The sequence below is a fragment of the Aphelocoma coerulescens genome, chromosome 25 (assembly GCF_041296385.1).
Source record: "Aphelocoma coerulescens isolate FSJ_1873_10779 chromosome 25, UR_Acoe_1.0, whole genome shotgun sequence".
Lineage (NCBI taxonomy): Eukaryota > Metazoa > Chordata > Aves > Passeriformes > Corvidae > Aphelocoma > Aphelocoma coerulescens.
In genome coordinates, this window is record NC_091038.1 from 1,794,229 (window position 1) to 1,814,251 (window position 20,023).

Here is a 20,023-nt window from a genome sequence, read left to right on the forward strand (position 1 = left end):
CCTGGATTCGGCTGCTCCAAGGGCGGGAAGATGCTCGGAGCTGGGATTGCCTCATCTCCCGAACATTCCAGCACTTTTTGTGGATATTCCAAAGTACCACAGCACGGAGCTGCCCCTGCTCCAGAGAAAGAATTCCAGAGCATCCCAAGGAGATGGAGCCAGCGGGAGCCCATCCAAGCAATCCCAAGCTGCATCCCAGGAGTTCCAAACTGGGCTGGCACATCCGGAGCCATCCAGCACTGGGATCCTGGGTTTTCCTGGATCACGGCTGTCCTACGGCTCCTGGGGATAATTCTGCAGGAGCATCCGGATGCGTCCCAGCTGGATTACTGACATTCCATCAGGGGAAGGGCCAGAGTCCAAATCCAAGAGGGAAAACGGATCCGTCCACGCGGAATCACCGAGTGTGGCTGGATCCTCAGATTCCCTTCGTCCAGGGAAGAGCAGAATTCCAACAGAATCCCTGGAAGAGGAGCCACAGCGAGGGAGGCGGGCAGAGCTGAGGAGATGTGGAGCACATTCCCAAGGAAAATCCAGGAAAATGAGACATTCCCAGGCTCGCTTCTCAACGATTTCAGAGCTCAGAGCGGAACATTCCCACCTCTTCCCAGGGTGGATTTCCCGATCCAAGTGTCCGTGTCCAGTGCTGGATAACCTCACGTTGTACAATATCTGAGGAATTCCGCTGAGGATGGACGCAGCCCACGGCTCCAGGGACACTTCCCACTATCCCAGGCTGCTCCAGGCCTCATCCAGCCTGGCCTTGGACACTTCCAGGAATCCACAAATCCCTGGATAACCTCTGCCACCCCTCACAGGGAACAATTCCTTCCTCATTCCTTCCCAATTATCCCCCTCATCCTGCCATTCCCTCCCAACTCTCAGCACCACCGCAAGGGACTCTCCGGGACCCATCCCAAATCCCATTTAATTCCCGACCCGGCTCCTCCCACCCCGCCAGCTCCCGGAATTTCTGGCACCCACCTCCTCCTGGCGCTCATATCCACGGGCTCATCGTTGATGTTCTCCTTGCCCGGCCGGGCCGCGCTCCGCCCGTCCCCGTGGGGCCGCAGGCTCCCGTTGAGCTTCTCCTCATATCCCTTGATCCCGTCCGGCTTCACCGGGAGCTCGTGGGGCACCTCGAGCCCCGCCAGGTCCTTGCGCTTGAGCAGCGCCAGCATCTTCAGCCTCTCCATGGCCTCGTGTCCCTCCATCTTCAGCCGCTTGGCCAGGACGTCCTCGCGCTCCTCCGCCGGCTCCAGGCTGCGCTTGAGCAGGTTCAGGCGCAGCGCGTCCTCCGTCATCCGGTCCATCCTGAGGGGAAGGGCAGGGACAGCGTCAGTGCCAGGGATCCCAGGGAACCCCCCGCCGGACCCCATCCGAGCTCAGCTCGGCTTCCTCAGGGAGCTCTGGAATCTGCAGGGAGCTCCGACCCCTTGGAGAGCTCCAATCTCACAGCGCTCCGACCCCTTGGAGAGCTCCGATCCCCTCACGGAGCTCCGACCCCTTGGAGAGCTTTGATCTCACAGCGCTCCGACCCCCTCATGGAGCTCTGACCCCTTGGAAAGCTACGATCTCCTCATGGAGCTCTGACCCCTCGGAGAGCTCCAACCTCCTCGGAGAGCTCCAATCTCACAGACCTCTGACCCCTTGGAGAGCTCCAATCTCCTCACGGAGCTCTGACCCCTTGGAGAGCTCCGATCCCCTCATGGAGCTCTGACCCCTTGGAAAGCTCCAACCTCCTCGGAGAGCTCCGATCTCACAGACCTCTGACCCCTTGGAGAGCTCCAATCTCCTCACAGAGCTCTGACCCCTTGGAGAGCTCCAACCTCCTCGGAGAGCTCCAATCTCACAGCGCTCCGACCCCTTGGAGAGCTCCGATCCCCTCACGGAGCTCCGACCCCTTGGAGAACTTTGATCTCACAGCGCTCCGATCCCCTCATGGAGCTCCGACCCCTTGGAAAGCTACGATCTCCTCATGGAGCTCTGACCCCTCGGAGAGGCTCCAACCTCCTCAGAGAGCTCCAATCTCACAGACCTCTGACCCCTTGGAGAGCTCCAATCTCCTCACGGAGCTCTAACCCCTTGGAGAGCTCCGATCCCCTCATGGAGCTCTGACCCCTTGGAAAGCTCCAACCTCCTCGGAGAGCTCCGATCTCACAGACCTCTGACCCCTTGGAGAGCTCCAATCTCCTCACGGAGCTCTGACCCCTTGGAGAGCTCCAACCTCCTCGGAGAGCTCCAATCTCACAGACCTCTGACCCCTTGGAGAGCTCCAATCTCCTCACAGAGCTCTAACCCCTTGGAGAGCTCCAATCTCCTCACGGAGCTCCAACCTCTTGGAGAGCTCCGATCCCCTCATGGAGCTCTGACCCCTTGGAAAGCTCCAATCTCACAGAGCTCCAATCCCCTGGAGAGCTCCAATCCCCTCATGGAGCTCCAACCTCTTGGAGAGCTCCGATCCCCTCATGGAGCTCTGACCCCTCGGAGAGCTCCAACCTCCTCAGAGAGCTCCAATCTCACAGACCTCTGACCCCTTGGAGAGCTCCAATCTCTTCACGGAGCTCTGACCCCTTGGAGAGCTCCGATCTCACAGAGCTCCAACCTCTTGGAGAGCTCCGATCCCCTCATGGAGCTCTGACCCCTTGGAAAGCTCCAATCTCACAGAGCTCCAATCCCCTGGAGAGCTCCAATCCCCTCATGGAGCTCCGACCCCTTGGAGAGCTTTGATCTCACAGCGCTCCGACCCCCTCATGGAGCTCTGACCCCTCGGAGAGCTCCAACCTCCTCGGAGAGCTCCAATCTCACAGACCTCTGACCCCTTGGAGAGCTCCAATCCCCTCATGGAGCTCCAACCCCTTGGAGAGCTCCAATCCCCTCATGGAGCTCCGACCCCATGGAGAGCTCCAATCTCACAGCACTCCGACCCCTTGGAAAGCTCCAATCTCCTCACGGAGCTCCAACCCCTTGGAGAGCCCCGATCCCCTCACAGAACTCCAACCTCCCCAGTCCCTACCCAAGTCTGGAGCTTCCCTCTCCGAAAGGCCCTGAAATTCCCGAGAATGGTGGCACAATCCCTCCTTCGGGATTAAACCCCATGGATGCGGCTCAGCAAGGACGGCGAGCTGGGATGAACCCCCTCGGAAATCCCCCACCGTGCGGTTTTCCAGGCAGGAATGCTCGGCAGCTCCGAGGATGGAGGTGTGGGCAGGTCCATCCCCGCCCTCCCACCTCTCCGGCTCCCCCGTCTCGGCTCCAGGTGCAGGAATGCCCTCCGGAAAACAGGCGGGAGCCGCGGAGCCCATCCCAACCCCATCCCAAGCCTGGAGCCCATCCCAACCCCATCCCAATCCTGCTCCCAGGCTGATAAGGAACCAGCTCCGACAACAAAGAGCCACGGGAGCTCCACCTGCAAACCAGCCAGGCGAGGCTGGGACCAGGACAAACACCTGGGGAATAGCTGGGAATTCCGTGTGGCTGGCTTGGGAACGCCGGGAATTATTTGCTCCGCAGGGAACACAAAGTGTCCGTGCTCCGAGCGGCCACAGCAGCCGGATCCTGGGCACCTGGAGCTGCTCCACACCTGCCCGGACCTGGCTCCGACTCATTCCCGGGATAAAGCTTCCCTGAGCCGAACTCCTGCCAGGAGAAGGCTCCGGTTTGGGTGTAAATCCCTGGAATGACACATCCGTCCAGCCGGCACACGAGTTCAGCTCCCGCTGGAGACACCGGAGCAGGGCAGGGCAGCAGGAAAACCGATGGAAATCCCAACTATGATCCCAAAAAAAGACGTCCGGAGCCTCCAAGGGAGCACCTGGGGCTCTTTCCTACCTGCCCATCCCGTCTCTCCGCACGTCTCCCAAATTTAGCCCGGCAAGCCGGGACAGGCCGCGGGAGCCGCTCCCGCCCCCGTCCCGCAGGAGTGACCCCGGGGGAATCAGGGATGTTCCAGACACCCCGGGAGCGCTCGGAGCCGCGCCCAGCGCTGCGGCTGGAGCCGCTGGGAACGTGCCAGGATCCCGGGAGCGCCGCCAGGAACGGGAATGAGAGAGCAGGAGGAGGAGGAGGAGGTGGGACAGGTCCACAGGACCAGCATCCCACAGGATAATCCCTGCTGGGAATAACGAGCTCCCCATGGACAGCTGGACTGAGCACGGAGCTGGGACCCAGCAGGGACATCCAGGATTTCCTGGGCCACCAAACTCCTGTTTGTCCTCTCCATGGGATGGAAGGATCCCGGAGGAATTCCAGAGATCCCCGGTCCCTCACCCACACGGACACTTCCCGCTCCATCACCAAGGCGGTGCCACAATCCCGATCTCCCCAGCATTCCCACAGCCCTCAGCATTCCCACAGCCCCCAGCATTCCCACAGCCCCCAGCATTCCCAAGCATCCCAAACCCCCCCAGCATCCCAGGGACGTTCCAGCTCCACGCAGAGCTGGATGAGGAGCCAATCATTTGGGAAATGACGGAAACACCGGGATGGAGAGGGAAAACCAGGTGGGAAAACAAGGCCTTGTCCAAGAAAACCACGGGAACAGCACTCACATCCCAATGGGAACAGCACTCACATCCCAAAGGGAACAGCGCTCACATCCCAACGGGAACACTGCACACATCCCAATGGGAACGCTGCACACATCCCAATGGGAACACTGCACACATCCTAACGGGAACACTGCTCACATCCTAATGGGAACAGCGCTCACATCCCAATGGGAACACTGCACACATCCCAATGGGAACAGCGCTCACATCCCGATGGGAACACTGCACACATCCCAATGGGAACACTGCACACATCCCGACGGGAACAGCGCTCACATCCCAATGGGAACACTGCACACATCCTAACGGGAACAGTGCTCACATCCCAAAGGGAACAGCGCTCACATCCCAACGGGAACACTGCACACATCCCAATGGGAACACTGCACACATCCCAATGGGAACAGCACTCACATCCCAGTGGGAACACTGCACACATCCCAACCGGAACAGCGCTCACATCCCAATGGGAACACTGCACACATCCCAAAGGGAACACTGCACACATCCCGATGGGATCAGCGCTCACATCCCAACAGAAACACTGCACACATCCCAATAGGAACAGCGCTCACATCCTGACAGGAACAGCGCTCACATCCCAGTGGGAACACTGCACACATCCCGACGGGAACAGTGCTCACATCCCAATGGGAACACTGCACACATCCCAATGGGAACACTGCACACATCCCGACGGGAACCAGCAGTGGGATTTCAGGAGGAGCCCAGGGACGAGGCCCTGCTCGCAGGGACACGACTCCAGGGTCTCCCAACGGTTCCCAGCGCCCTCCCCTCCGGTATTCCAAACAAATCCGAAGCGCCGTTAGCAGGAATGGGGCCCACCACTATTTAATCCGCTCCAGAGGTTTTCCAGGCTCAGCCAGATCCAATAAAATTTAAATTAGGCTTCGGATTCGGTATTGAATGGGGCCCTTTGGCTTGAGGGGGAAGGGGAGGATCCAACTGGGAATTTCCAGAGCACTGGGAAAGCCAAGGGAGAGCTCCTGATTCCATCCAGAAATCCACAGCAAGAGCAGGAATTATCCCGATCCCGGGGTATCCAGCGGGTCTGGAGGCCGGACAGGCGGCAGGTTCAGTGCTGGCCCTGCTCCGCTCTCGGCACATCCCAAACCGGATCATCCGGCTCCGCCGCCCTCCGGCACCGCGCTCCCGGGGATCCGGCACATCCCAGGGAACAGCCTCAGCCTCTCCCTTCAGCCTCATCTAAAAAACTCCTCCTCGTTGGAACCAAATTCCCAAATGGTGGCAAAACTCATGGAAAACTGGAGTTAAATCCATGGGGGTGCCTCCGACTGGGATTATCCCTTCCCCTGAGTGCCTGGAAACGGGAACCTGGAGCTGAGGTAGAGCCAAGATTCCAGAGGCTTCCAGGGTGGGATGAGCGGGGTCGGCTGGACCGGCCCGGCTGACCTTGGAATGTTTTCCAGGAATCCCGGTCTGCCGGACGCCGCCTCGCTCCGTCCCGACGGCGATTCCCGATCCTCCGCGGGGACGCTGCTCCCGTCCATGGCACCACGCGCTCCTCGGCACGTTCCGCTGGCTCCGGGCGGTTTTCCTGCTCCGAAAGGCCCGGCAGGACGGGTTTGGCGTTCCCAGACAAACAAAGCAGCACCCCGTTTTCCATGGATATTGGATGCGGCGCCCACAGGGGAAAAAAAAAATCCAACAACAACAACAACAAAAAAAAACCCTCAGCGGGAGGATTTGAAAAGCTGGAACGAGCGAGGTGGGGCAAAGAAAGGAATATTCCAAGGAGAAGCGGGAATATCCAGGGAGAGATGCAGCCAGCATGGAAAATATCCCGGGATTTACCCGACAGAATCCAGAACCGAGGCTTGGCAGCACCAGGAGTTCGTTCCAGCCGCAGCTTATCCAGGGAAGTCCCGGGGGGTTCCAGCCCCTTCCCAGCCTCCTTGGAGCTGTTTGCCGTGGGGTCAATCCCCACGTTGGTCTTCCAGCCCCAATTCCCGGCCTCGGACCCTCCGGAGATCATGGAGGGGTTGTAATTCCTGATCCACCACCAGGAATGATCCCTGATCCGCCACGAGGGATCCCTGATCCACCACGAGGGATCCAAGTGTTCCCAGTGCCACAAGGTCTCCCCAGAACCCTCCGGTTTCCCGATCCCGCTCCAGCAGCGCTGGGAATTCCGCCAAGCGGAGCTGCTGGCAGTCCCGGAGGAGCTGAGGTGGATCCCTGGGATCCGAGGGAGCGAGGATGGGAAATCAGGGACAAACCAGCTCAGTGCCTGCTCCGCTCCTTAGGAAGCCTCTGGTATTCCCAGGAAGAGGCACCTGCAGCAGCCTCAGGGGACCTGGAGCATCCCGAACCCTCGGAGGAGGGCGATTCCTTAGAATTCTGGCCTTTCCCAACCGCAGCCCAATGACGCTCCGGGTTCTGCTCCCGGATCCGGGATCCACCACGAGGGATCTGATCCACACGGGAAGGAGGGACACCCCGGAATTCTCCAAGCACGGTCTGGAAGGGCGGAGCACCGGGAATTCCACTCCAAGGATTCACCCTGCACCCCCAGGAACACCAGTGGATCCCGGTTGATCCCAGCAGATCCCGGGAGTCTCTCATCCTCCACCCCAAGCAGCTGCGGGGCTGCTCCCAGCTCCAGCCCAGAATTCCCAGCAGGAATAAGCCCTGGAGGCAACACAGGATCCCCAAATTCCATTTGGGGCTGGAATTGCAGAATTAATCCAAACTCAACCTGATCCCTAAAGCCCCACGGGAGCATCCATCCCCGGAGCCAGCGTGCTCCGAGAGGTTCCAGCCCTATCCCGGTTGCTCCAAATCCAGGAGCTGCTCCAGGACATCCTCTGGATATCCAACCCCGTGAGACTGATGGAATAAAAGCCGCTTAAAATCCCGTTTTCCCGGGATCAGGAACCAGCGAGATCCAACTCCTCCAACTCACCTGGGCGCGCTCCCGCTGCCCAAACCCCTTCCCCCCCCCCAAAATCCCAGGATCCCCCGTCAAGCCCCGCTGATCCCACGGGAAATCCACGGGGTTGGCTCCGCATCCGGAGCCGTCCGGCTGAAATCCCGCTCCAGGGGCTTCCCGGAGGCCGGCACGAGGCGGCTCCGATTCCATCTGGGCTCGGCACATCCCGACGTCGGCGTCGTGAAACGCGTTCCGGCACGGAACACAAAATGGCTGGCTCCCAGGGCGAGCATTCCCAAGGAACACCAGGAAAAGGATAATAACCTAAAAAGGTAATTAGGATTTAACGGCTCGGCGGCCGGGAGCGGGATCCGGAGCGGGATCCAGGAACGCCGCTGGAAAGGGAAGGGGGGAAAAAAAAACCCAACTCCACGGCTGAACAAAAACCGGGCTGCTCCCAATCCCGCTGCTCCCGGGAGGTGTCCGGGAATCCTGAGGAACGCCCGGTTCCGTGCAGGAATTCTGAGGCAGGTAAGGGAGGCTCAGGGTGGCTCGCGGAGATTTTCTCCGGAGCAGGATGAGCACCGGGATTTAAAGCAACGCCAAACAAAGGGAAAATCCCTGAAAAGCCCTAAAAACGGCCCCGGAGCCGTCCCGGAATCTGCAGGGACACGGCTGCTCCCGGGAGGGAAAGGGAGCGGGGATAAGAAGAAAGATTTGGGAAGACAAACGGGATGGGAGCAGGCACTGGGATGTGGCAGAGTGGGAATTCCTATGGAGCAAAGTGCTCCAGGAGTTCTGCTGCTCCCAGATCCCAGCGTGGGGACGCCTGTCCCGGCTCCGACACACCAGGCCCAGAGCCTGGATCCCCCAGAGCCTGGATCCTGCGGATTCTGGATCGCCCAGAGCCTGGATCCCCCAGATTCCGGATCTCCCAGAGCCTGGATCCTGCAGATTCCAGATCCCCCAGAGCCTGGATCCCCCAAAGCCTGGATCCTGCAGATTCCAGATCCCCCAGAGCCTGGATCCTGCAGATTCTGGATCCCCCAAAGCCTGGATCCTGCAGATTCCAGATCCCCCAGAGCCTGGATTCCAGATCCCCCAGATTCCGGATCCCCCAGAGCCTGGATCCTGCAGATTCCAGATCCCCCAGAGCCTGGATCCCCTGGATTCCAGATCCCTCGGATTCCAGATCCCCCAGAGCCTGGATCCTGAGGATTCCAGATCCCCCAGAGCCTGGATGCCCAGGATTCCAGATCCCTCGGATTCCAGATCCCCCAGAGCCTGGATCCTGAGGATTCCAGATCCCCCAGAGCCTGGATCCCCCAGATTCCAGATCCCCTAGAGCCTGGATCCTGCGGATTCTGGATCCCCCAGAGCCTGGATTCTCTGGATTCCAGATCCCCCAGATTCCGGATCCCCCAGAGCCTGGGTCCCCCAGATTCCAGATCCCCCAGAGCCTGGATCCCCCAGATTCCGGATCCCCCAGAGCCTGGATCCCCCAGATTCCAGATCCCCGCCGCCGGCTCAGGATGTCCCCGGATTCTGCAGCTCCGGGTCAAGTACAGAACGACCGATGGGAAGCAGGAAAAGTGGGAAAGGAGGAAAATCCTCTCCCCCCCTCACCCCCAAAAAGTGCTTCCCTTCCCTCCTAAGTTTGCGTTCTTATCCAACCCCATTTCCCGGGAGCAGGGAACGCCAGGGCCATGTCTGGCCTCGCACCTCGTCCCATCCCAGGATTTTCTGGGATGCCAGAGGAGAGCGGGAATTCCAGAAGCCGCTTTATGCCCTGAAATGGGGGGAAAAGACCCAAAAACTCCACAAAGTCGGAAAGAGAAAGAAAAAATTCCAGGAGATCCAGCTGGGACGGCCCGTTTTGGGGAAAACCAGCTGGGAAACGCTCCGGGAAAATCAAATCCAATAAAAAATGATGGGATCGAAGGTGGGGGGGTGGGGGGGGAGGGAGCGCCCGGCTCCGGCCCCCTCCCCATCCGGGATGACGCAGACTTCCCAGGCTTCCTTATATAACGCTTCCCGATTTCCTCGACTGCGGGCGCTGCCTTTGTGCGGCCGCTCCGGCTCCAGCTCCGGCCGGGCCATCGATCACCAATCAATAACCCGATCAATAACTCCATCAATATCACCGGGAAGCAGGAGTGGGGGGGCGGGGGGGGGGGGGGTGGGGGTGGGTGACACCGATCCAAGGCATCGTTATTCCCGGCATTTTTGTCACCCCTCGAGCTGGCGACAGGGAGGGCGGGATGGGATCATTCCGGCGGAATAGCGACGGTGGGAGCGTGGATGAGGTGGGGAAGGAGGTGAGGGGGGGGAAGGGGAGAAGGGAATCACGGATCGACTCCAACAGCAAATCCCAGCACCGGTGCTCGTTTTCTCCTTAAAATATTCCCTCGAGACATTCCCTGTTCCGTTGGCAAAAAAAATAAAAAATAAAAAAATTAAAACAAAACCAACCAAAAAAAAAAAAAAGCGGAAAAAAAACCCGCTTCGCTCATCCGTAAGGAAACCCTTTTGTCCGGTCCGAATTCCCGGTCTCACGGATACTTACAGGTACAATATTCCCGCTGCTTCGAGTTGTCAAGAAAATTAAGGAGCAGAGCGGGTGGGCTCGGGAAGGGCTCGGGAAGGAGCCGGAGGAGCTCCGGGCTGGGAAGGGCCCCGCGCTCCATCGCCCCGCGGAGCCGCAGCCGCAGCCGGAGCCGCGCTCCGAGCGGGCACTTCCCTGCCAATCATGCGCGTTCTGTTTTATTAAACAAAAGAAAAGGGGGATGCTGACTTTTTCCCATGATGCCTCGCGGGGCAGGGAAAAAGAGAAGGGAAAAAAAAAAAAAAAAAAAAGGGAATAAAAAAAAAAATTGGAATGACAAAAAAAAAAAAAAAAAAACAAAAAAAAACCAAACCACCAAAAAAATTTAAAAAGAAATAAATAAAGGTATGTAAATCCGGTAACGGCCGGTTTGGCACATCCTGATATGGAATTGGCTCTGGATTTTGGGAGGGGGGGGTTAATTTTTCCTGGGATTTCGGCGTTGGCGCGGCCGCCCCCTCCCCGCTCCCCCTCCCCCCGCTCCTGGCCCCCCGCCAAACTTTGTCTTCATTCATGGAAGCTCCTTCCCTCCCCTGGAATTTTAACTGTTTCCCTCCCAAAAAGGAGGGTCGGGGCCTCGACGCTGGCGCCGGGATCCGCCCCTCCCGTTCCCGAAAAAACGCGGCCCGAGGTTGGGTCCGGCAGCGGCGGCGGAGAAGCCTCGGGATCACTCAGTCCACGGCCGTGCCGGAGAGGATGGCGAGGGATCCTGGGAATGTGCCGAGGGATCCCGGGAATGTGCCCAGGGAGGTGGATGAAGGTTCCGAGGGAGGTGGATGAAGATCTGAGGGAGGTGGATGAAGATGCCCAGGGAGGTGGATGAAGGTGCTGAGGGAGGTGGATGAAGATCTGAAGGAGATGGATGAAGATGCCAAGGGAGGTGGATGAAGGTGCTGAGGGAGGTGGATGAAGATCTGAGGGAGGTGGATGAAGGTGCCAAGGGAGGTGGATGAAGGTGCTGAGGGAGGTGGATGAAGATCTGAGGGAGGTGGACGAAGGTGCCGAGGGAGGTGGATGAAGATCTGAGGGAGGTGGATGAAGATACTGAGGGAGATGGATGAAGATGCCAAGGGAGGTGGATGAAGGTGCTGAGGGAGGTGGACAAAGGTGCTGAGGGAGATGGATGAAGATCTGAAGGAGATGGATGAAGATGCCAAGGGAGGTGGATGAAGATCTGAAGGAGGTGGATGAAGATGCCAAGGGAGGTGGATGAAGATGCCGAGGGAAGTGGATGAAGATGCTGAGGGAGGTGGATGAAGGTGCCGAGGGAGGTGGATGAAGATCTGAGGGAGGTGGATGAAGATCTGAGGGAGGTGGATGAAGATGCCAAGGGAGGTGGGTGAAGATGCCGAGGGAGATGGATGAAGGTGCCCAGGGAGACGGATGAAGATGCTGAGGGAGGTGGATGAAGGTGCCGAAGGAGGTGGATGAAGATCTGAGGGAGGTGGATGAAGGTGCCGAGGGAGATGGATGAAGATGCCGAAGGACACGCCAGGAAGGTGCCGAGGGAGATGGATGAAGATGCCGAAGGACACACCAGGAAGGTGCCGAGGGATGTCAAGGAAGACGCCCAAATCCCGGCAAAGACGCCAAAGGATGCCAGGGAAGGCGCTGGAGGAGATGCTGAGGGATGTGAGGAAGGCGCCAAAGGGTCCCGGCAAAGATCTGAGGGAGCGGGTGAAGACGCCGGCGAAGACACCGAGGATTCCCAGAGAAGATGCCAAGAGGTCCCTGGGAAGATGCCGAGGGATGCTGGAGAAGACCCTGGTGGGAATGGGTTGGGAGATGCCAACCAACCCTGGAGAAGGAGGATCCAGCGGGATTTTGGCTCTCCCGAACCTCCCGACCCAGCCCAATTCCAGAGGCGCCCCATTCCCGCTCTGGGTCCCCACGGCTGAGGGTGTCCCGAGGAGGGAGCAGCGGGAAGAGGAAGGTGACGCCTTCAGGGCCTCGTTATGGAATTAACGAGCGCTTGGAGCATCCAGCACACCGAGAAGCCGGGATGGAGAATCCCAGGGATGGAGAATCCGCTTTAAACGAAAAGACTGGAGATTCAGCTTGGATATCGGGAATTCCCTGCTCCCTGTGAGGGTGGCGAGGCCCTGGCACAGGTTATCCCGGGAATCTGAGGCTGCCCCATCCCTGGAAGTGCTCAAGGCCAGGCTGGACAGGGCATGGAGCAGATGGAAGCTGTTGGATTCCCCCGAAACACACCGATAATCCGGTCATTCCCAACATCCACAGCTTTATTCCACCCCTGAGGTGTAGGAGTCTGGGAATTCCGCAGCATTCCAGCAGCCCCAGTTTGCCTTTATTGGATAAAATGGAACAATCTGGTTTCCAAAGGGGGAAAGGATTAATTAGCTTTAATTGCACGCTCGTTTCCATGGATTTATCAGCTAATGAGGGGGTGGGATGGGCCCTGGGATGATTTATTCCAGGCCGTGCCCATGGAAAACGCAGAGGTCGCAGAGGAGCGGCAAAATTCCTTGATTTCTCCATTCCCTGGGTTTTTTTAGGACCATTCCCGGCTGTTTCCATCCTCCCCATGTTCCTCCAGCCCTTCCATCCCTGTTTTATGCCTGGTGAAGATTGGGAAAGGGATGAAAACCTTCCCAGCACACTCGGGGAGGTCGATCCTTCTCATCCTTCCTCATGCCCCGGCCTCCATCCCGCTGCTCCGACCTTTCCGATGGATCTTCCTGGCCAGGATGGGCAAAGGAAGAACTAAAACATCATTGAACTGAATTTTGGAGGTTTTTTTTCCTATGGATCCATTCCCCGGGAGCTTCTGCTTCCAGGTTGAAAAGATCTTTGAGGAAGTGTCTGCCCAGAGTTCCTTTTATCCCAAATCCAAAGGATCCTTGGATCTTCTTCCCCACTGGTGTAATCCCTCCATGACCCCAAAACAGAGGATTCCTGGATCCAATTCCCTCCTCCTGATCCAACAGCAGCCGGCACCGGCGCCATCCCCATCCAGCTTCAGGCCGACACCTCACACTTGGGAAGAGATTTTGGGAAAACTGGAGTGTGATTAAGCAGGGAAAGGGATGATTTTTCCCCAAATCTGCCATCCCATGGGAATCCAAAGCCGGTCGATCTCCAGAGAAGGCGCCGCTCAAGGAGGTCCCACCAACAAACTCAACGCGGCCAAAGGATCGCCGGGATACGACCGCGGGAACGCGGCATGATCCCATTTCCTACGGATCCATCCCAACCCCAGCTGGGATTGACCCCTCCAAAACGTGGCTTTGCCTGATCCTCTGGGAATCCGGGATCCGCTCCCCTCGCTCGCCGTTCCCGGCGATGTCGCCGTGGGCCAGGCATGGGATTCCCAATCCCAGCGCTATCCCGACGGACAGCGGCGCCATTCCCACCCTCCTTAACCACATCCAGCAGCTCCCACTTCCCAATCCAGCTGCTTCCAGCACTTCCAGGTAAAACCAGCGAGCGGAACGTTGACTTCCTGCATTTCCAGATCCAACCTTGAGGCTCATTCCTTGGAAAACAAAGCCTGGGCATCTTCCCTCTCTTCCAAGGCCATGGGAGCGTCGCTCCGAAGCCACCGGTGGCTCCGGCCACGGATCCCGAGGCACTGCTGGTGGTTTGCAGGAATTCTCGCAAGGAATGAACAACCAGCCGTGGGAATGCCCCCCTCGCACGAGTAGGTGTTGGAATTTGTCAGGGCTCCAAGATTTAATTGGAACCCAGGATTTAATAAGGAGAAAGGGAAAATCCACCAGGTTTGGAGCTACTCAAGAAGGACCACAGGATCATTTTGGAATTCCCTGGAATTCTGCATCGCTCCGACCGGCGTCTTTTCCCTCAGAACTCTCCACTTTTGGAGGCAGCACGGGGTGGATGTTGGGATGTGTTTGAGGAGCGGGAAAATTCCTTATGGATACGGGAGCAGCTCCTCCACCTGCGCCCCTCATCCTTGAGCTGAGCTTGAACTGGGAGCAAACTGGGAGGAGCTGAGATTCCCAACCCTTCCCTCATCCAAGGATCCAACCTGGGACGAATCCCTGGAGCATCGACCTTAAAATTCCCTGGGGGATCCCACGGGAAACAGCCCGAGCAGGTTTTCCAGCAGTCCCTCCCTAAAAACCGGGATTTGGGGAGTGCGGATGGAGCGGCTGCACCTGGAGGTGTCCCTAAAAATGCCCTGGATTTTGGGGACTTTTAGGTGGATTTTGGGGAACTTCTCGCTCGCGACCGACTGGGAAACCAAAAATTTCACTGGAAAACCACTGTTTTTCCATGGAAAAGTGCTTGAATTCCAAGAAATAACCCCAAAACAGGATTGGGGAAGCACATGGAGCCTCTGTGGGACCCTCTCCCTCCACACAGCGCCCGGAATTCCGGATCTTTTGTCTTCCCGGGGCCTAAACTTAATCTGATTCCACTCAAACAGCGGCTCCGGCATGGAAAAAGGGCAGAACCACCGGGAATGAGGATTTATCCCAATCCCATGGATCATCTCCCACAAACGGCCGGAAAAGAAACAAGGGAACTGTTCCACCTGTCAGGGCAGAAGGGAGAATCCCAGTTCTCCATCTCCTTCCAGGACTCGCTGCTCAGCAGAGCGGGATCGTGATGGAGCTTCTCACATGGATCAGAAGGAAACTGGGAAGCTGGAGCTGCCTCCACCAGGGATTTTGGGGGGAAAACAGCTGGATTTGGTGTCCAGGAACAGCATTCCAGCAGGACACATCCTCCTTCATGGCTGGGAGCCTCAAGGAATGCGCTTCCACGTTTCTGTGCCGTAGGGATGCGAGCAAGAGGAGTTTGGGATGGGCAGGAGAGGGATGGAAAGGATCCCAACGTAAGAGTTCTGTGGAAATCCGGCCTCTTTCCTCCAAAATCTCCTTCCCAGACTTTGCCTTGGGAAGAGGAAGGAGACTCCTCAGGAGAAGCCTGGCCATGGAGTCCTGGCAGGGAACAGCAGCACTGGGAGAAGGGTTTGTATTCCCTGCAATGGGTTTGGATCCCATTTCCAGCCCCGACACCGGAGCACCGACTGGGCTGATGGATCATCCCGGAATGATGGACGTCCTCCCTATGGAAGCACCAGGCTCTGCTCCCAGGGACAGATGGATCCCGGGATGGGTGACAAGGAGCAGCCTCCCCTTCCCAAGGGGACACAGGGCTTTGGCTCAGCCTCATCCCAAAAAATCCCAGGATTCGCGCATCCATCTCCTGAGACTCCATGAAGACCAAATTTTATCGGGAAAAACACACCAGGCATGGAAAACACGCACAAATCCAACTCTTCCCATCATCCGGCTCCTCTGCCCGCAAGGAACCGGCGCAGATTCCACCGGGAATTCTGAAATGGGACAATTTCAGGATTCGGCCCCAAAATCCACACTGAAACCTCACCAAGTGGAACCTACGGAGCAGGGACGGAACAACATGGATGCGATGCGGATCCATGGAAATAAAACCCGGCCTCCTCAGCGCCGGGCTCGGGGCTAATTTTAGGCTTGGAAGCGCCGCTCCCAACACCCTCCGGATTCCAAAGGCTGGTGCTGCTCTTCAGAGGGATTTCAGGCATATTCCGGATACCACAATCCCAAATGCCCGGATAAGATTCCAGGTCCAAGGGGCTGAGTCGCAACACTGGGATCTGAAGGGGAGCGTTATCCCCCTTCCCCCAGCCCATCCCGCTCATCCCGAATCCGCCAGCGCCGGGAAGCGCCGCGTTCATCGGAAAATCCCGGGAATATAAAAAGAGCCGAGCCCGGCGCCGCAGCCTCTTCCTGACCCACTTCCCACGGATCGGGATGAGCTCCCCGAGCTCCGTGCGAGGTGCCCAGAAACCCAAAAACACCGGGATGGGGATCGGAGCCTGCTCGGATTCCGCGGGAGCCGGTGATGGGAGAACCCCCAGACACAACAGGGAAGCTCCCGTGGCTCCTTATCGGGAATGGGCCGGGAATATCCTTGAACATTCCCTGTGTTTTGTTGGAAGGAGCATCTGGAGCTGTCAGAGCCATCGGAGAAGAGCCTCGCTACGGAGCCAGGCTGGGAGAGCTGGGATTGCCCAGCCTGGAAAAGCGAAGATCCAGGGAAGATCCTTGGAGCATCTTCCAGTGCCCAAAGGGGCTCTGAGAGCTGGGAGAGGCTTGGGATAAAGACATGGAATGGCAGGAGAAGGGGGAATGGCTTTAAGGTGGAAAAGGGGAGATTTAGGTGGGAAATTGGGACGAAATTCCTGCAGGGAAATGCGGGCGCATCCCAACACGTCCCATCCCAGCCCTGGCACCAGGAGCATCCCGAGATGCTGCAAAATATGGAATATCCCATATAAAAACCTGGAAAAGAGCCTAAAGCACCGAGAAAATCCACGGCAAACACAACGCCAGCCATCCATGGCTGCGCTCCCCAAGGCTACGGAGCACAAATCCACGATCCACGTGAAACCCAAACCCACGGATTTCCACCAGGAAACACGGATGGACCGAGGAGCGCTCTGCCATCGGATATGGAAGAGCCGAGCGTGGAAAACTGTCAATTAACTGGGAAATAATCAGGCAGAAAGCTTCAGTGATTGATTTTCCTCCAATCCCGGCGCGGCGAGGGAAGGGATCTGGGAAACTCGCGAGCGGTGGATCCTGACTCCCTTGGAATACGACATCGGCAGGGAAGATGCTTCCAAGACCATCCCAAGTGGGATAAACCCCGCCAAGCAGGAATTCCCACCTTCCCCCATCCCAGGAACACCTGAGGGGAGGCCAGGACCCGCCCCGCTCCGGCGGGATGCTCCGAGCGGAGCCGTCGGAAGAGGACGCTGGAAGATGGATGGATGCTCCCGGCAGCGCCGGCCTCGTGACCGGGAAAGGTGCCAGGAGAAGGTGGCACCGAGATCCCGAAGGATCAGAGCCACGGCAGCGGCACCGCGATGGATCCCTCGGATGGATCCCAGCGGCTCCGATGAATTCCAGCACAATCCTGGATCGCGGCGAGGCACGGGACCCCCAGGGATGGGGGATCCTTAGGGATTGGGGGATCCCTATGGATACACCGGATCCATTTCACCCCAACAGCAACTGGAGCATCGTGGATGTCCCAAATCCTGGGATGTGCCAGCGTCTCCCAGAGTGGGAAGGGGGAAACGGGGGGGTCTCCCTGCACCCCCAATCCTTAAAACGCCTGAAATTCCCGAAAAACCGCGGTTGCCTGTGCGATCCCGCCCCAACCCCCACCCGGGAGCACCGAGGAACAGGAGTCAAATCCTCCCACACTCCTGCCAGGAGGAGGCTGTTCCCATTCCCGTGCTCCCCCTTCCTCCTCCCTCCTCCTCCTCCTCCTCCTCCTCCTGCCCGGCAGCGGCCAAGGAGGCTCCAGAAAATCAAATGGATATGAAAGGAAAAAAAAAAAAAAAAAAAAATAAAGGATCAAAAACGCTCTGGAAAAGCCAATCGAGCCCGGCGCATCCGTACGCTGTCGCTCTTCCTCCCTGCTCCCAGATTCCCAAATCTCCTCCTCCTCCTCCTCTCTTCCCGGCAAACCACCCCCTCCCCCCCGCCATCACAGATCCCTTTTCCAGGCTCCAAAGGGAGGGGAAGGCGCCCAAATGCCTCAATTTTGGGAATTGGGGAAAGGATTCTCCTCGGGAAGAGCAATCCTCATCCTTGGGAGGAGAAATGCTCTCGGATCTCCTCCTGGGAGAGAATCCAGCTTCCCAAATGCGGGTGAGGAAGGGTCCGTGCCCCCACCCCTTCCCCCCCCCCCCAATGCGGCGTTTTTATCCCGATCCCACCCAAAAACCGGGAAGGGGCGCGGGCAGTGCCCACGGGAAGGCGCCGGCATCGCCTGAGGCTCCGGCTCCGCGTTATTCCAGGGATGGGAAAGTTTTCCTGCTGGGTTTGAGGTGGGGAAGCAACACCGGGAAGTGAGGGGGGGGGACGGGGGGCAGCAGGAAAAAAGGGAGAATCCGCGGGGCGGAAATCCTGGATGAGGCCGGGACCCGCTTCCAGCAGGGAACGGGGAAACGCCGAGGAAAGGATCGGGAACCGCTCCCGAATCCCGGCACGGACGGGAGGGAACAAAGCGGGGCTCGCGGGGGGCCGATCCGGGGGGTTCCCGGCATCCGCTCCCCAAAATCCTTCCGGGAACCCCCGGGCCGCCCCCGCTCCTCCCCCGTTTTCCCGGGGGATCCCTCGGCGCTGCCCCAACCCCCCCGGGGCTGATCCTCAAAATCCCTCTGCTCCCCAAAAATCCCCGTGCTTTGCTCCCCCAAATCCGAGCTCTACCTTCACCCCCCCCCCCCCAAAATCTGAGCTCTGCTCCCCAAAATTCCTGAGCTCTGCCCCAAATCCCTGAGCGCTGCTCCCCAAAATCCCTCTGGCTTTACCCCCAACCCCCCCCCAGATCCATCTGCTTTGTGCCCCAAAACCTCTCGGGCTCTGCTCCCAAAAATCCGAGCTCTGCCCTCCCCCTCCGCCCCCAAAAAATCCCGGAGCTCTGCCCCCCACCAACCCGTCAGGTTGTGCCCCAAATTTCAGCTCTGCCCCCCCAATCCCTGAGCTCTGCAATCCCCAATCTCTGAGATCCGCTCCCCAAAATCCGAGATCTTCCCCCTCCCCCCCCCCCCCCCAAGATCCGTCTGCTTTGTGCCCCCAATCCTTCTGGCTCTGCTCCCCAAACCCCTGAGCCCGGCGCCCCCACAAATCCCTGAGCTCTGCTCCCCCAAATCCGAGCTCTGCTCCCCCAAATCCAAGCCCTGCTCCCCGAAATCCGAGCTCAGCCCCCGCCCAACCCCTCGGGCTCTGCCCCCCCCCAAATCCGAGCTCTGCCCCCCCAAGGCACAGCCCGGATCGCCCGCAACCCCGCGAGCTCTGCCTCCTGACCGAACCCCCCACCCCCAAAATCGCCCCTCGGCCCCCTCAAAATCCGCCCCAAAATCCCCCCCCCATCCCCCGGGTCTCGCCCCCCCCCCGCCTCAACCAGGCCCTGCCCCGCCCCCGCCCGGCCCGGCCCCGCCGCCCCCGCGGGCCTCACCTGGCTCGGGGGTCGCGGGGGGTCGCGGTGGGTTCCCGGCGTTTCTCGGTGGATTCCCGGCGGATCCCAGCGGATCCCGGCGGGTCCCGGGGGGTCCCGGGGGTCCCGGGCCGGGCGGGCGGAGCAGACGCGGCCGCCGCCGAGCGCAACCGGCACCACCACAAACAATGCCGCTGATTGGCCGCCGCCGCCGCCGCGCCCGCCCCGCCTCCCGACCCCAGCCGCGACGTCCATTGGTGCGGCGTCCAGACAGGCACACGGTCCCACCAATCGAATCGCTGCGCTCCGCTCTTAGCCCGCCTTTCAGCTTTTATTGGTTGTTTTCGCAATGACTGACGTCTCGTCGAACCAATAGAAACGCGCCGAGCTTCCCCGCGGGGCGCCTTTAATGGGTCCCCGAGTCTGAACATCCGGGTATCGCGGGCGGCGCGCGGTGGCGGCGCGCGACTTCTCCCCCGGCCCGTGAGGGAGTTTTGGCTCCTCGCAGCCGCCGTACCGGCTCCGGGCCCAGTACCGGTCCGGTTCCGCCCCACGTGGCGCCGATGAGAGGCCGCGCGTGGCTCTGGGGGTGGTCCCGGCACCGAGGGCACCGGGCACAATCCCCTCACGGCCCCCGGCCCGGCGGGGCGGCAGCGCCCAGGGCCCGGCGCTTGCGAGGCCTCATGGCCCGTGCCCGGTTCCAAGATGGCGGCCTGAGGGCAGCACCGGGGCCGTGCCAGGATCCAAGATGGCGGACGCGGCCTCAGCTTCCCCCCCCCCATTGCCGCCCTCGGGGGGGTTCCGCATCGCCAGAGCCCCGCCAAAAAAGAAAAAAAAAATCACCCCGGAGACAGCGAGGAAAATACCGCAGCAGCTTTTATTTACAGGCCCCTGGGGCGGGGGCTGCTATTGCACAGTGCAAGGGGAGGGGGCGGCCCCGAACCCCCTCCCAATGGCCACCAAACCCCC

The 20,023-nt window shown here is 59.3% G+C and overlaps 1 protein-coding gene across 2 annotated transcripts in view; it reads right to left on the bottom strand.

Moving 5' to 3' along the window:
• The window catches only part of GATAD2B (GATA zinc finger domain containing 2B), a 30,777-nt gene extending 11,562 nt beyond the window's left edge, over positions 1-19,215 (bottom strand). The window contains exons 1-2 of one of the 2 annotated variants that reach the window (XM_068995204.1): positions 19,076-19,215; positions 985-1,314 (exon numbers count right to left, since the gene is read on the bottom strand). In XM_068995204.1, coding sequence (XP_068851305.1) covers positions 985-1,313 — 329 coding nt within the window. In that variant the 5' untranslated portion in view covers position 1,314; positions 19,076-19,215. Of the gene's footprint in view, positions 1-984; positions 1,315-5,984; positions 6,202-19,075 lie in introns of those variants that run through there. The other variant, XM_068995203.1, reaches the window with a different exon arrangement.
• Positions 19,216-20,023: the final 808 nt, after the last annotated feature.